Source organism: Ambystoma mexicanum, chromosome 3p (genome assembly GCF_040938575.1).
Source record: "Ambystoma mexicanum isolate Mex_15411 chromosome 3p, UKY_AmexF1_1, whole genome shotgun sequence".
Classification (NCBI taxonomy): domain Eukaryota; kingdom Metazoa; phylum Chordata; class Amphibia; order Caudata; family Ambystomatidae; genus Ambystoma; species Ambystoma mexicanum.
Genome location: NC_090925.1, coordinates 868,312,806 through 868,326,841, shown reverse-complemented (window position 1 = coordinate 868,326,841; position 14,036 = coordinate 868,312,806). Strand labels below are relative to the sequence as shown.

The 14,036-nt window shown below is 46.7% G+C and overlaps 1 protein-coding gene across 2 annotated transcripts in view; it reads left to right on the top strand.

The window, feature by feature from the left end:
* The window catches only part of GDPD3 (glycerophosphodiester phosphodiesterase domain containing 3), a 325,797-nt gene that overhangs the window by 278,778 nt on the left and 32,983 nt on the right, over positions 1-14,036 (top strand). For both annotated transcript variants that reach the window (XM_069652042.1, XM_069652043.1), the window contains exon 7: positions 5,585-5,718. In XM_069652042.1, the coding sequence (XP_069508143.1) occupies positions 5,585-5,718 (134 nt within the window). The remainder of the gene's footprint in view (positions 1-5,584; positions 5,719-14,036) is intronic.

The following is a 14,036-nucleotide window of genomic DNA, read 5'->3' as shown; positions in this document are numbered from 1 at the left end:
ATTAATGTGTGTTTTCCTTGTATAAGATTGGCTCCATATAGGGCATTATGAAGATCAGAAGATCTCTCTGGTTGTATGCTAAAATTTGCCTCCTCTATTTCCTTTGCTGTGATATCTTCCTCCAAGGTCAGTACGAACTTGGGGGTCAGAAGGAGAAGTGGGATATTGTCTAGGAAGTCTTCTGTGTCACCTGAGTCCATCAGCTCGGTCCCTTAATATACATTTTGATGGCAGCAGATTGGGGAGGTGTTTGCTTCTAAAACCTGTGACTTCCCTCCCCAGAAACTAAAATGTCCCTGATCCATCTAGGATTCTCCTTGCTCCCCTCGTGCCATGTTAGCATTTTACCTAACTTGTTTCCCATTTCGTATATTCTTCTCCTTGACTCCCAGTGAGCCTGTGTACCCGTATCCATTACAACTGATTTATATGCCTCTCTTTTTCTCAATGGCCCTCTGAGTTACTTAGGGGTCCCGTCCACTGTGTAGCGCATTTCTCACTCGTCTATCAATTCCTTTAGGTTCACTCATTTCTTCAGCCTTTCCTTACTTTGTCGAGAGATGCGAAATCGCCCTCCTTGTAGTAACAATATGTTATACCTCCCAGATGGAAAAGCCGCTGTTCAACGACCCTTTATTAAAGCAAAAATATTCCTCTGTTACCTCCTCAAAGGACTTTATTATTTTGGTGTTACCTAGATGTTACACATTTAAGTGCCATGTTTTGTCTCCCCTGTGCACCCACTGACAAAGCCTAAGTAGCAGGGGGAATTAGTGGATATGCCCATGGGTAGATACATCACCTCTCTCACGCTATGGGTCTCTGTACAGGGCATGAAAAAGTAATCATGTCTCGACATTGATGGTGGATCCCTGAATAGAATGAGGAACTTCTCTCCCCTTGGTGTAGCTCATTTTAGACATCCCTTAGTCCTATGGCCTGTGTAAAGGACCAAAGTCTAGTTTGCCTGGCACCCCTGTTGCCCATGCTCGCTGATCTATCCAAGTCCGGGTTCATAACATCATTACATTTCCCCCCACAATTGCTAAAACAGCAGTATATTTCAGCATCAATTTCTGAATCCCCTGAAGCACGGGCCTCATTACGAGGTAGGAGGTAGCCATGGTGCTATTAGCACCATGGCTACCCCCTTACCGCATTCTGGGTCCGGGTTTCCGAAATAGGGACTTACCGGGTCATTCCAACTATGGAGGACCCGGAAAGTCCCCATTCCGGGAACCATTCCCCATTCCCATCCGAGCCCCCATAGGGCTCAATGGGAATGGGGATGGAGCTAATAACGGTACCGCAATTTGCGGTACCGTTATTAGCTCTGAAGTCCCTTAACGGGTCCCTTCCATAACGCCTGATAAAACCAGGAGTTAAGGAAGGGACCCGCTAAGGGACCTCGGAATAGGGTGGTAAGGGATTACCGGCACCAGTGTCCTTACCAGTGCCGGTAATCCCTTACCACCGAGCTCGTAATGAGGCCCATTGGGGGTCTTTACGAGGTTGGAGGTAGCCATTAGCGCCATGGCTACCCCCTTACCGCATTCCGGGTCCGGGTTCCCGGAATAGGGACTTACCGGGTCATTCCGACCTTGGAGGACCCGGTAATTCCCCATTCCGGGAACCATTCCCCATTCCCAATTGAGCCCCCATAGGGCTTAACGGGAATGGGGATGGCGCTAATAACGGGCCCGTTATTAGCTCTGAAGTCCTTTAACAGGTCCCTTCCATAACGCCTGGTAAAACCAGGCGTTAAGGAAGGGACCCGCTAAGGGACCTCGTAGTAGGGCAGTAAGGGATTACCGGTACCGGTGCCCTTACCGGTGCCGGTAATCCCTTACCGCCCACCTCGTAATGACCCCCATTGTATCATAACAGGCCCTCATTACGATACTGGCGCTAAACCATGGCGCTATTAGCACCATGGTTGGTGCCGGTATCGTAACGAGTCCGCCAATGTTCAATGGGGAATTACCACCCCATTCCAAGGTTGGCGGGGCGGTAATTCCCCATTGAACATTGGCCCTTCCCCATTCCCATTTTTGCCCCATAGGGCTCAATGGGACTGGGGAAGGCGCTAAGTACAGTACTGCAAATTGCGGTACCGTACTTAGCACCAAGGTCCCTTTGCGGGTCCCTACTTTAACGGCTGGTCTAGACCAGCCGTTCAGGTCGGGTCCCGCAAAGGGACCTCGTAGTAAGGCGCTAATGGGTTAACCCATTAGCGCCAGGGTCGTAATGAGGTGTTAGTGTCTGTGTACATGAATGAGCATGATATAATCTCCTCCTAGAGCCCCTCACAATAACATATAATGCCCCCTAACATCACGTTAGATCTTGTTACTGTGTAATGGGAATGATTTATGGACTAGGATTGCAGCCAAAGGCTGCCCCTTAAAAAAAAAAGCTGCCTTTTCCACCACATTATAATGCCCTTTTTAAAGACCATAGAACAATTTCTAACTCAGTGTGTTTCTTGAAGTAATTCAATTTCGGGGCGATGCCTGGTCAAGAAATATGTAATGGTGCTGCGCTTAATCTTGTTGCATAGTCTATCACATTCCTTGATAGACATTCTTTGGATGTTACTACTCTGGGTCATTCTACACGTTGTGGGTCATTTAAAACGGACACAATCAGGATTCTGGAAGAAGTCTGGATCTATGAGTAATAACCATAGAACAAGAAAAACGCTCCCTAAATCCCCCACCCCATACTTCCAATCAACCAGTTGCATCTGTCGCCCTTTAAGCCAACGTGAACAATGCATACATTACAATTGTAACATCCTCATTGCTGGTGCATCGTAAACTGCTCCACACCCTCTGTCTCCAGCTAAAGGGCGATTATAATCAATAATCAAACATGACCTGATAGGGCTTGATTTCTTGTAAATATAGCCAGATTGCATTCTGATGGCCTCCCGTACCCATCAGGGTGTCGGTCAAGTGGACCCCACTCCCTCCTCAACAACCTGTAAAATCAGCAGTGTCCTTTTCAGTCCAGTGTTCTGGGCTTGAACCAATCTGTCCCTTCCTCTTGGTAGCAACCCTTGATTTGCGTACTCCCAATAATTCCCTTCTCCTTGCTTAGTTCAATCCAGTGCCAATGGCCAAGCCTCTTTAGCATCAGTCAAAAGACAGCTGCTTCCAGTCTGCATGATCTTAAGAGTGGCCAAGCACATCACTGCGCGTTTAATATTCATGGAACACAGCTTCCTTCTGGCTATATCAAAAAACTGCCCGGCCTTCTGAACCGTCTTGGTAAAGTCTGGGAAAATGGCGACCCTGGAGCCAACCACTTCCAACATTCCTCTTTTTCTTGCCGCCTGCAGAATGACGTCTTGGTCTGTGTAGTCCAGGAATGCTTTGCCTCAACTGGCCTTGGGGGCCTCCCTGGGGAGCAGGGCTGGCCAGTACTCTGTGTGCCCTCACCACAGAGAAAGAAAACATATAGGCAAGTCGGTCCAACAACATCCTTGAACCACCTTCCAGGTATAACTCTATTGCTAGCCCCTCAGATTTCTCTGGAAGACCAACAATCTGAATGTTGCAATCTGCATCCTCAACCGTTTCATCCAACTGTGACATTCTGCACATGAGAGACTGAACTTGGTCTTGCAGCGTCCCAACCACATTCTTGACTTTTGATACTTGTTCCTCTGCTTTATCAGCCCTGGATGACACTTGATGTAGGTCTTGCCGTTACAGACCTACATCCAGACTAATGGTGTTGATTTTGAATTCCAGAGACTTCTTGGATTCTTGAACAGCTTGGATCATTTCTGAGACCAAATGAGGGGTCATATCATTCTTATCACCTGTAGATACAATCATCTCTGTTCCTAGCGCTAGTTTTGTGCCGGGATTGGAATTTACAAAGTTATCCTTTTTAGTTTGAAGACTTGTCTTCCTAAGATTATCTTTGACCATGGGCACCACATCCCCATGTGGGGGGAGCGAAGAGGGGGATTAAGAGGGAAATTGGACGAAGAGAATCATATTCCTTCAGCTACTTCTGGCGCTGGTCCACCTCACTCCCTGTTGATACATTGAGACTAGCATGTTACTTTGCTGTCCACTGGTCCAGGCAGAGAGGGAAAAGATGTCCTTGGCCATGTACATTGACCATCGCTCTCCCCTTAACAGGTGCCCTTCCTGCAACCATTCCCGGGTTTCAGTAAGCATCCCTACCACTCTTCACTGAAGGTGATGTGTGCAGGAAAAATAAACAAAGAACTTTACAATGGAGAAAATAGAACATAGTTCTGCTGCACTGACTGCCATAGGGACTGATCAGTGCCCCCAAAACAGAATATCTTAGCAAGGTAAGTAGAGCAAGGTAAGTAGAGCAAAAAGACTTCACTTAATTTCAAAAGTCAGGAAAGGTTCAAAACAATCGCAAAAATAACAGAGTCCCTGATGTGTTATGGAGGGAAAACAGCCTAACAATCACCAATGTGGTTTTGGCATGTCTGTTGCCTCAACTGCAAAGGCTTAGTCTGCCCAAAAGTTGCTGAGGAGTTTACTGGCGGTTAAGAATACTCCTGGCCAGATCTGAAATCTCACCTGAAAAAGGGAACTTACATTACCCATACCTATTCATGTCCATGTACTGTGGTCGTTAGAGTCGAGGCATACAGAGAGTAACATAGCTGAAAAACATCTAGAAAAAGAAGGAAACGCATATAGCCTCAGTGTGTACTAAAGGCAAATTGCGTGCAAGGGCCCACCAAAGTTAGAACTTAGCTGGTGGGGTCCCCTGGGTGCAAATTCAAAACATCACATGGTGGAGGGGAGAAGCAGAAGAGTAAAAGGGAGGCAAGCCCGCTTTTACCCTTTTCCTTTTCCCCTCTGTCTCGTGGAAAAGTAAACGCTGCCTGCAGATACTCTTTACTAATGGATTCTTATGGTGTCCGCCTGGTTTTGAATAGTTTCAAAACCGTGGCAGATTCCAAAGCAATCTATTCATTTTAGCCTGCATGAAAATATCATGTAGACATAAATGAATCAAAGTGCTCACACAAAACAGAGGAGGTGAGCATGATGGGGGTTTTATTTCTGCTCCGTGCCCCTCCTCTGCCTTATGCCAGCACGGAAATGGGGCACAGTTGGAAATGGAAGTGTAAATGCATTGCACCTTGCATTTACGTCCCTGTTTCCCACTCCACCTCATATAAAATGAGGATTATAATTTGAAGTGATTAATCATAGACAGATCGGAGGTGTTTGGGGGATAGAGGAAGTGATTGGTGAGGAAGGGGATTGAAGGGGCTTATTTCGGGAGTGCTAATTGTAATTGAGGGCATAGTAGATGTAGTGGAGGTGGTTGAGGTGTATAGAGATGAGCCAGGAGGATGGTTATGGAGATGAGGGCGTGGAGGTGATTTCTTTCGAAGAGGAGTTAAAACCCTCAATGGGGCACACAGCTTTTCCATTAAGTGACCCTGAGGTGCTCTGAGGCTCCTATCTTTTTGTCTGATGGCATGGATGGATGCTGGATGATGAGGGGGTAAGAAGGGATCAATAATGTGTCAGCTGTCACAATTCGCACTCACCCTTACTCTTCTCCTCAGAATCCTGATATGCCTTTCATGTTCACCAAGCAACGTGGGTTGCTGCTCCTGGTGCTCTACTACACTGGCCTGCTGCCTTTCTTGCCGCTGCCCGAGTCTGTCATGGAGACCATCATGCCCTCAATCATTAACAGGTGAGTGCAGACAATGCTTTCCGTATATCAATAGATGATATACACGCAAAGGCTCTAATCATCAGAAGATGAGCACATGTGATGGCCTACACCTTCAACAGCAAACACATACAATAGGTTCCATCATCTAGAGGTGACTTTGCAGAAAACCTCAATATTTATTTATGTTATTGTTCATTTATAACGCGCTTAATACTAGCGAGTGGTTTCTAAATGCAGGGATGGGATTCAAACCTGTGTTGCACTGCGTTGTCTTGCTTCCAAGACAAACGTGTTTGAGCTATCCATCCGAATATGAAACAAGTGAGTAAAAGTGAAACTCTCTGTCAGCAAGTGAGGGTTCATGACAACCTCTATCATTAACTGTTGAGTGTCTTCCATACAGCACCCTTCATTACCCATAGTTGAGTACATTATCCCTGAAGGGATGTTCTGGCATCATCTTGACAGCAAGGTGTGAGCCTTGTCTCTTTAACTCTTCCTTCAGGGTGCGCCAGCACCTCGTGCTTAGCAGGCCAATCCTATTAAAGTCAAACCTGCAAGTCAAAGTCCAGCTTTTGTGCAGGCAGTGGTGTGATTTGCAACTCGGCTGCTTCTTCCCCATGTAAAATAGCTGCCCTTCTCCAGCACACCTCCATCTTTCAGGGTAACGAAGCTAATCCTCTACAAATTCTGCGGCTTAAATGTGCCATTGAGATTGGCACCCAAGAGAAGCCATTTGTGTGCTGAGAAAAGTGCCAAACGCTCCACCTGAAATGTCAACATGCAGAAAATACGCTATCTGGCCTCGCCTACCCTTGGCAAATACAGAGATAAGGAGCTGAAGCAGGCGAAGGCCACCTGTAACCAAATGAGCCGCCAGTCACATAGTCAAAGCTACTTCCCTGTTGTGTTCATTCAGCGCAGTGGGGCAGTCCAACAGAAGGCTAGGAATAGCTATAGATTCTCATTGCTCCATACTGTGTAACAGATGGACAGAAGTATCTAGGAAGCATAAGGTGATACGGGAGGATGGAAATGGCCTGTTTACTCATCAGCAATCTTCATTACTTTTAGTCCAAGTCTTTCTTGTCAAAGTCGATTCTGTGAGGTGCTTCCACACCCAGTTCATAGATATTTCACAATCCCCTAAAAATATGTTCTTCCGCAATTCATTACTCTATTTGAAATTAAAACTCACTTCTTCAGGATGGGTATAAAAGCCCCATTGACTCACTGGGACTTCCTGTCTTACTACGAAGTGGTACTACATTGTACAAAACCATTTGGGTCTGGAGAAGGGGGCGTCAGGACTGTCATGATGAACACTTGGACTCAAAAGTTATGAACCTTACCAGTAAGTAATTGGGTCAATACTTCCTTATTTGTGTTCCTTGCCATAGTCCTTAATCTATGATGATATACCTCGCTATGTATGTATTCGTACTATATCAGAGATACAACAAACTGCCTTCATGCAGGCATGGCGTCAGTATTAGTGTTTTAAGATTCATTTCTTTGTTCTCAACACAAAACAACCTAGAAACATAGAGCTTATAAGCGTGAACAATGCTTATCGACAGGAGGCAGACAACCTATGCTAACTACACAGACGGACACGTCAGAAGCGACCAGGCTCCTGGCAGGCTTGTTGCGGCTTGACACAGCACGTTTCTAGGTGCCTTCCTCTACACTCTGAGGAAGGCTCACGGCTCAGGAACTGTTTGCTCGCTTGACCCGTCTTCGACTCGACCTGGCTGCAGTGGCCGCGGCTCCCAACGTTCTCTAATCTTCAAAGCACTGGTCACAGCGCGCATTTCCTGGTGAGGCAGCACAGGAGACTCTGCGGCTCCTGCTCATCATATAACTCGATTTTGGGGAGTTCTTTGCTCGGGGTCGCGTTCCCCTTGTTGCTTGCGGTCACCCATTTGGAGTTTTCCTGGCGAGGGGCTTATAGTGCTCCACTCCACTCCACTCTTTTACTTCAGTGGCAAACATTTTATATTTGGTTGGCACTCCAGCAAGATACCCCAGGGACTGCTTCTGTCTCTATTGCGTACTCCTTGCCCTTTACTTTGGACTCACACCTCTGGTGTCAGAGTCTTGCACAGTGATTGTGGGGGTATTCCTGGTGAGACCCTTTGAGCTGTGCATTTCTAGTAGCCTCAGCTAGGGGCTGTTGAATTGAACTTTGTGTTGTGTCTTGTGCCTATACCATTCTACATTCAGTATTTTCACCTGCCTGTCCTCTGCTGCCTCCTGCTGCCATATAACTTCAGTCCTGTTGCTTTGTTGCTTTCCATCAAGCTGCTCCCTGATTGTGAAGGTTTGCCAGTTGGGGGAACGTCTTCTTCCCCCTTTCTATCTACTGGCTGCCTGTTCCTCCCGGGGCTTGCCGGCGCGAGACTCTTTCTGGCACAGCCTGGTGTGGCTGTTTGCCACCCTGACCAATTGGCATTTCACCGTGCCTACCTCGCCTGTTCCAGTTTTTCTGCTCATATATTCAAGTGGCCCTTGACTGTGGGACATATCAGCCTTAAGAACTTCAGTCCTTTTGTGAGACTGTGTGTTGCTACACCGGCTCAGCGGGGACCTTGGGCAGTCCGTCTGTCTACTCTTTGGCGTGTTTCCTGAACTGCTGTATTCTTTATGGCCCATCCATCAGCCACCATCGGTCTAGCATGGACACCTGTTACATCTACACTCAGTCTTGTAGTGGTCCGCCCTTGAATGCTTTTCTATGTTTTCCTTCATTATCTTTAATTGTTTACAATGTTGTTTACTGGATTGTGCTTTAAAACTTCAGTTTGCTCAACCTTCTCGTAGGCGGCATGCCCAACTTGCCTCAAAGTTGGTATTTTACTTTATGCCATTCTAGTGCTGCTCCCATCATTGCATTTATGTTCCGACAATCATGACAAGTCAACTTTTCTTTCTATGTCTAGTTCTATTCCTACTCACTGGTCTCCACACAGGCCTCCTCATTTTCCCCTTTCTCGTAATATTTCCAATCTTCTCTATCCACCTTTGGATTCTGGTGACTACTCTATTAATGTTGTACTCTGGAATGCTCGGTCAATTAATAAGAAAACACATTCCATTCTTTATATATTTCTTCGTTTTAGCCTCGACTTTCTATGCATTACTGAGACTTGGCTCTCATCTGTTAATTCTGCTAATCCTGCCTCTCTATTTTCTTCTGATACTGTAATTACCACTTATCGTTCCCAGGGTCGTGGCAGAGGCACAAGGATTCTTACTGACCTTCCTCCACAATTAATTCTAATTCTCTCTTGCTGCCCACTTTCACTTCTTTTGAATACTCTCTTTCAACTTTTTCTAAGTCCTGTCTTGTGACCTTTCTTCTGATCTATCGTCCTTCTGACCCTCTTTCCACTTTCTGTGACAACATTGATGCTTTACTTAATGTTGTTCTACCTTGCTCTAATCTCTTCTTGTTATTGGGTGATTTCTATCTGCATAGTCTTGATGCTCTTGCCCCTGTCGTGATCCGTTTGAAGTCCAAAGCCAAGTGCAATTCATGGTATGACTCTGACCTAGCTACACTTAAACGTACGTGTAGGCCGGCTGAGAGGAAATGGAGGGCTTCCTGTTCATCCTCTGACAAACTGGCCTGTCGCCTGCTACAAAGGCAATACTGACTCTCTGTCCTCACCAAGACGAGAGTCCACATTCAAGCTTGTGTCTCTGCGGCATCTAGCAACTCGACCGAACTCTTTAAAATCTGCAAGGAGCTGGCCAACCCTGCTGCAGTCTCTACCCCTCCTGTTGCCTCCCAGACTCTTTGCAATGCCCTTGCCTCTCACTTCATTTAAAAAACCCAGGACATCCTGTCCACCATCCCCACCCCAACCCCTCCTCTCCCCTCTCCATCTGTGCTTTCTGACCCTCCTTTAGCCACGCCCCCCACCATCCTTCTCGTCCTTTCCTCTTTTCTTCCCTGACGAGGTCGCTAGACAAGTCCGATCTATGAAAGCCTCGCCAAAACAAGTTCATCCCTGTTCCTCTAAAGCCATCAAGGACCACATTGACACCCTCGCTCCGGCCCTTGCTGATTTTTGCAACCACTCCTTTGCCTCAGGATCCTTCCCCTCCCCTCCCCTCTGAAGCATTCCTTTGTGCATCCTCTTCTCAAGAAACCCACAGCTGATCCTTCTTGTCCAGCTAACTATTGCCCAATTTCCATTACTCCCTTTCTGGGCAAACTCCTGGAAAAGCTGGCCATCTCTCAGCTTAACCTTCATTCCAATTCTGTTGGCTGTCTCCATGACCACCAGTCTGGCTTCAGAGCTGCCAGAAGCACGGAAACTGCTCTCCTGAACATCTGTGAAGATCTGCTCTCCAACCTTGACTCTAACATTCCCTCTATCCTCATCCTCCTTGATCTCTCTTCTGCCTTCGACACGGTCCACCATACCATCCTGCTCAACCGTCTCAGTGAAAACCTGGGTATTACTGATCAGGCTCTGGCCTGGCTGACCTCTTTCCTCTCTGATCGACCCTCCCAGGTCCATTTTGGGTCCTTCCTATCATCTATCTTCCTCTCTACCTGTGGTGTTCCCCAGGGGTCTAACCTCTGGCCCTGGCTTTTCAGCCAATACCTGGCAACTCTCACCCACTGCATTGCCATTTTCTGCTCAAATTTCCAGTGCTACGCTGACGACACTCAACTCATTTTCAGGCTGCCATCGGCCACCTCCTCTCCCTCTCTCATCTCTGATTGCCTAACTGCCATTCAAGATTGGTGTTCCGCCAATGATCTTTGTCTGAATGCCAGCAAGACTGAGATCCTCCTCATCGGCACACCTTCACCATCCTTTCCCCTCACTCTCTTGCCGGCTTCCCTTGGCCCTCATCCTACCCCCACCTGCGAGGCTAAGAACCTCAGTGTCATCTTTGACTCCACCCTTTCCTTCTCTGCCCACATCTCTGAGGTCTCTAAAAAGTCAAACTTCCTACTGCACCTCCTCAGAAGTACTCTGCCTTTCCTCTCCTTCCCCCAGAATCTCATGGTATCCCAAGCTCTGCCTCTCTCTAGGTCTATTTATTTATTTAGATTTATATAGCGCTTTAAGCCAAGGTTGGACTATTATAACAGCCTCTTTTTAAATCTACCTGCCTTTACTCTCCACCCTCTGCAACTAATCCAGAACAGGACTGCAAGACTTGTCCTTGACCTCAAGCCCTGGGATTGTATCTCTCCAGCTCTGAAATCTCTCCATTGGCTCTCAGTGGATGCAAGGATTAAATTCAAAACCCTCTGTATTGTCCACAAGGCTTTCTGGGGCCTGGGTCCAAAATACCTTCAGCTATCCCTCCGCAAATACCTCCCCTCTCAAGCTCTTCGCTCCTCTACCTCTAACTCCCTCACAGTCAATTGTTTTCAAAGAAATGAGCTGGGGGTAGATCTCTGTCTTCGGCCAGGGCCTCCCTTTGGAACAGCCTCCCTGCCACTATAAAACTTGAGGAGAACCATCTCCGGTTCCGGAAGCACCTCAAGACCATCCTCTTATCTTCTGCCTTCGCTACCCCTCTCCCCTGCTGATCTGTTCTCTCTTGGCACCGTGCACCTGGCCACCCTCTGTCCTCCGGGCCCAGGTACCTGCTCACCCTGCCACCCTCCTGCACAGCCTCCTGGCCACCCCTTGCACTGGGGTCTGTATCTGTACCCATACAGCCCCCCCTTTTTCTTCCTGCACTTATCAGACCTACCCTGTCTGCTGCCTTAAACCTAGCACTTGCAAATTGCTGGCTGCACTACCACTGTTGGTTGCCTTTATTAATTATTTATTCATTTATTATTATTGATCTGTTTATCCTCTGTTTCACACTTTCCACTTCTCCCCCCTTCCATGCACTTTTCCCCTCCCCCTCTCCCACGCACTTGAGCGTTCTCAATGTCACTGAGCCTCATCCTAGGTTCACTCCAAAAACTCAGTAAGCTCGACTCATCGTTCAAGTCCTTCACCATTGATGGCAATGCCATCAAAGTGGCCAAGGACACCAAGACTCTAGGTATCTACCTTGATTCCACGCCCTCCCTATCTAAACAAACCAATGCAGTCTCTTCAGCTGCATCTTACACATGCAAGCTTATCACGGCATGCCGTCCTTTTCTGTCACCAGCCAACTGCACGACACTAGCCAGGACTCTGGTCCTTTCCAAAATTGATTACTGCAATGCCCTTTACCTGGGTAATAACCAATGCAATATCAGAAAACTTCAAATTACCCAAAACAATGCAATTAGAGTGTCCCTTAACATCCCCATGACCTCACATATCTCTGAATACAGACGGAGCCTCCGTAGGCTTTCAGTTACCCAAAGAGTCTCTCTCAAAGCTCTTGCACTCACACACAAAAGTATTGCCAACCAAGCCCCCAGCTACCTAACCAATAGGTTCACATCTCACACGGCTGCGAGACCCCTCAGAAGTGCCCAATCTAACCGTCATCCCACGCTTCAACCTCCAAAAATCAAGAGGTCGCAGCTTCCCTGTCCTCGCAGCCAAGCTGTGGAACACATTACCTAACCCACTCAGAGCTGAACCCTCTTTCCCTGCCTTCAAGCGCAATACCAAAGCTTGGCTGTCCACCCACGACTCTGCATGACCTTGACTGTAACATTAACTATTGCATCATAGGCCTTCTTGTATCATACCTCGCCTTTGTATTCTTGCTCAGCATTGTGTAACCTGCATACCTTTGATTATGGAACGTGTATATTTTGTATATTTAATGTAAATACGTCTGACTGTAACCTGCCTGTAACGAAATAATGCACCCGGTTGCCCTTGGGCCTGGTGCGCTATACAAATAAATAAAATACAAATACATTTACCAATAAGATTGCTGTTTTGTTCTCCCCTGTTCCCCTCCCTTGCCTTGTCGCGGTCTGAAACACTTGTGTACGAGCGCGATAGAAATAAAATATCAATATCAATAACTCTCTTCTAGTCATGCTTCTTCTCCATTTCTTGCCATTATTGACTCCTATTGTTTCTCTCCGCTTTCTACTCCTCCTTAGATCTTATCTTAACCTCGTCAACGACCACCCCAGAGGTCTCGTTTTGCCCTATTTACTCCTCTGATCATCACTTGCTTCTATTTTCTATTTATCCCCCTCTCTGTGATACTCATTTAACCTCCCTTGGTTTTACTCCTTCGTTTTTCCATCGCGATCTACGTACCTTCAATACTCCTCTGTTTGTATCTTCTTGTATTTCTACTCTTCCATCTCACTCGGCTTTTGCAGCTCTCTCGATGGATGATGCTGCCTCAGTTTTTTCTACTTCTCTTTCTACTTCTCTTAATACTCTCTATCCTCTTTAAAATTTCTCTCCTTCTTGTAAGCCTTCTCAGCCTTGGCTCTCTATGTATCTTCACTCCATGCACAAAGCTCTCCGTCACCTGGAGCGCTGCTGGCACAAATCTCGATCTGTGCTTGACGGTGTGTCCTTCTCTTGATACCACACTTTGTATGATGAGGCACTTCTTTCTTCTAAATGTCTTTATTACTCTGATCTCTTGCACTCTCAATCATCCCATCCTCGCTGTCTTTTCCAATCCCTTTCTCGTCTCCTGTCTCCCCTGCATGATCACTCCCTTCTTTCCACACCTACTGCATCTGACTTTGCTAATTTCTTCACTTCTAAAGTGAATTCAATCCGTTCTGCCATTCCCGTTGCTCCCCAGTCTTTATCCTGCCCTGTTTCTCTTTGTCCCCCTCCTGCAGTGCTTTTCTCTTCTTCACCTATTTCTAATTCTGACACTTCCTTACTCATCTCTCGGGCACATCCCACTGTGTCTCCTGAAGACCCCTGTTCCATCTGCTCTCATCTCTAAGATCTATCCTTCTTGCAATTCTACATTACTAGTCTTCTTAACATTTCTCTCACTACGTCTACTTTTCCTCCTCTCTGTAAACATGCAATTATTCTTCCTGTTATGAAAAAACCTTCTTTGGATCCTGCCATTCCTTAGAATTTTCATCCTATTTCTCTCCCTCCCTATCTTTCTAAATTACTCGAACGTCTAATTTACTCTCCGGTTTCTTCCTTTGTCACTCTTAATTCTATTCTACCTCGCTCTCAATCCGGCTTCCAAGCTCGTCCCTCTACTGAAACTGCTCTCGTATCTGTTTGCAACTCTCTCCTTGCTGCCTGCTATGCAAAACACTCTTCTATTCTTATACTTTTGGACCTATCCGCTGCTTTTGATACAGTGGATCACTCCACTCCTCCTTGCTCTTTGTTCCTTTGTTTTTTCTGGCTCTGTAATGGCATGGTTGCAATCCTATCTAGCTAATCGAACCTATC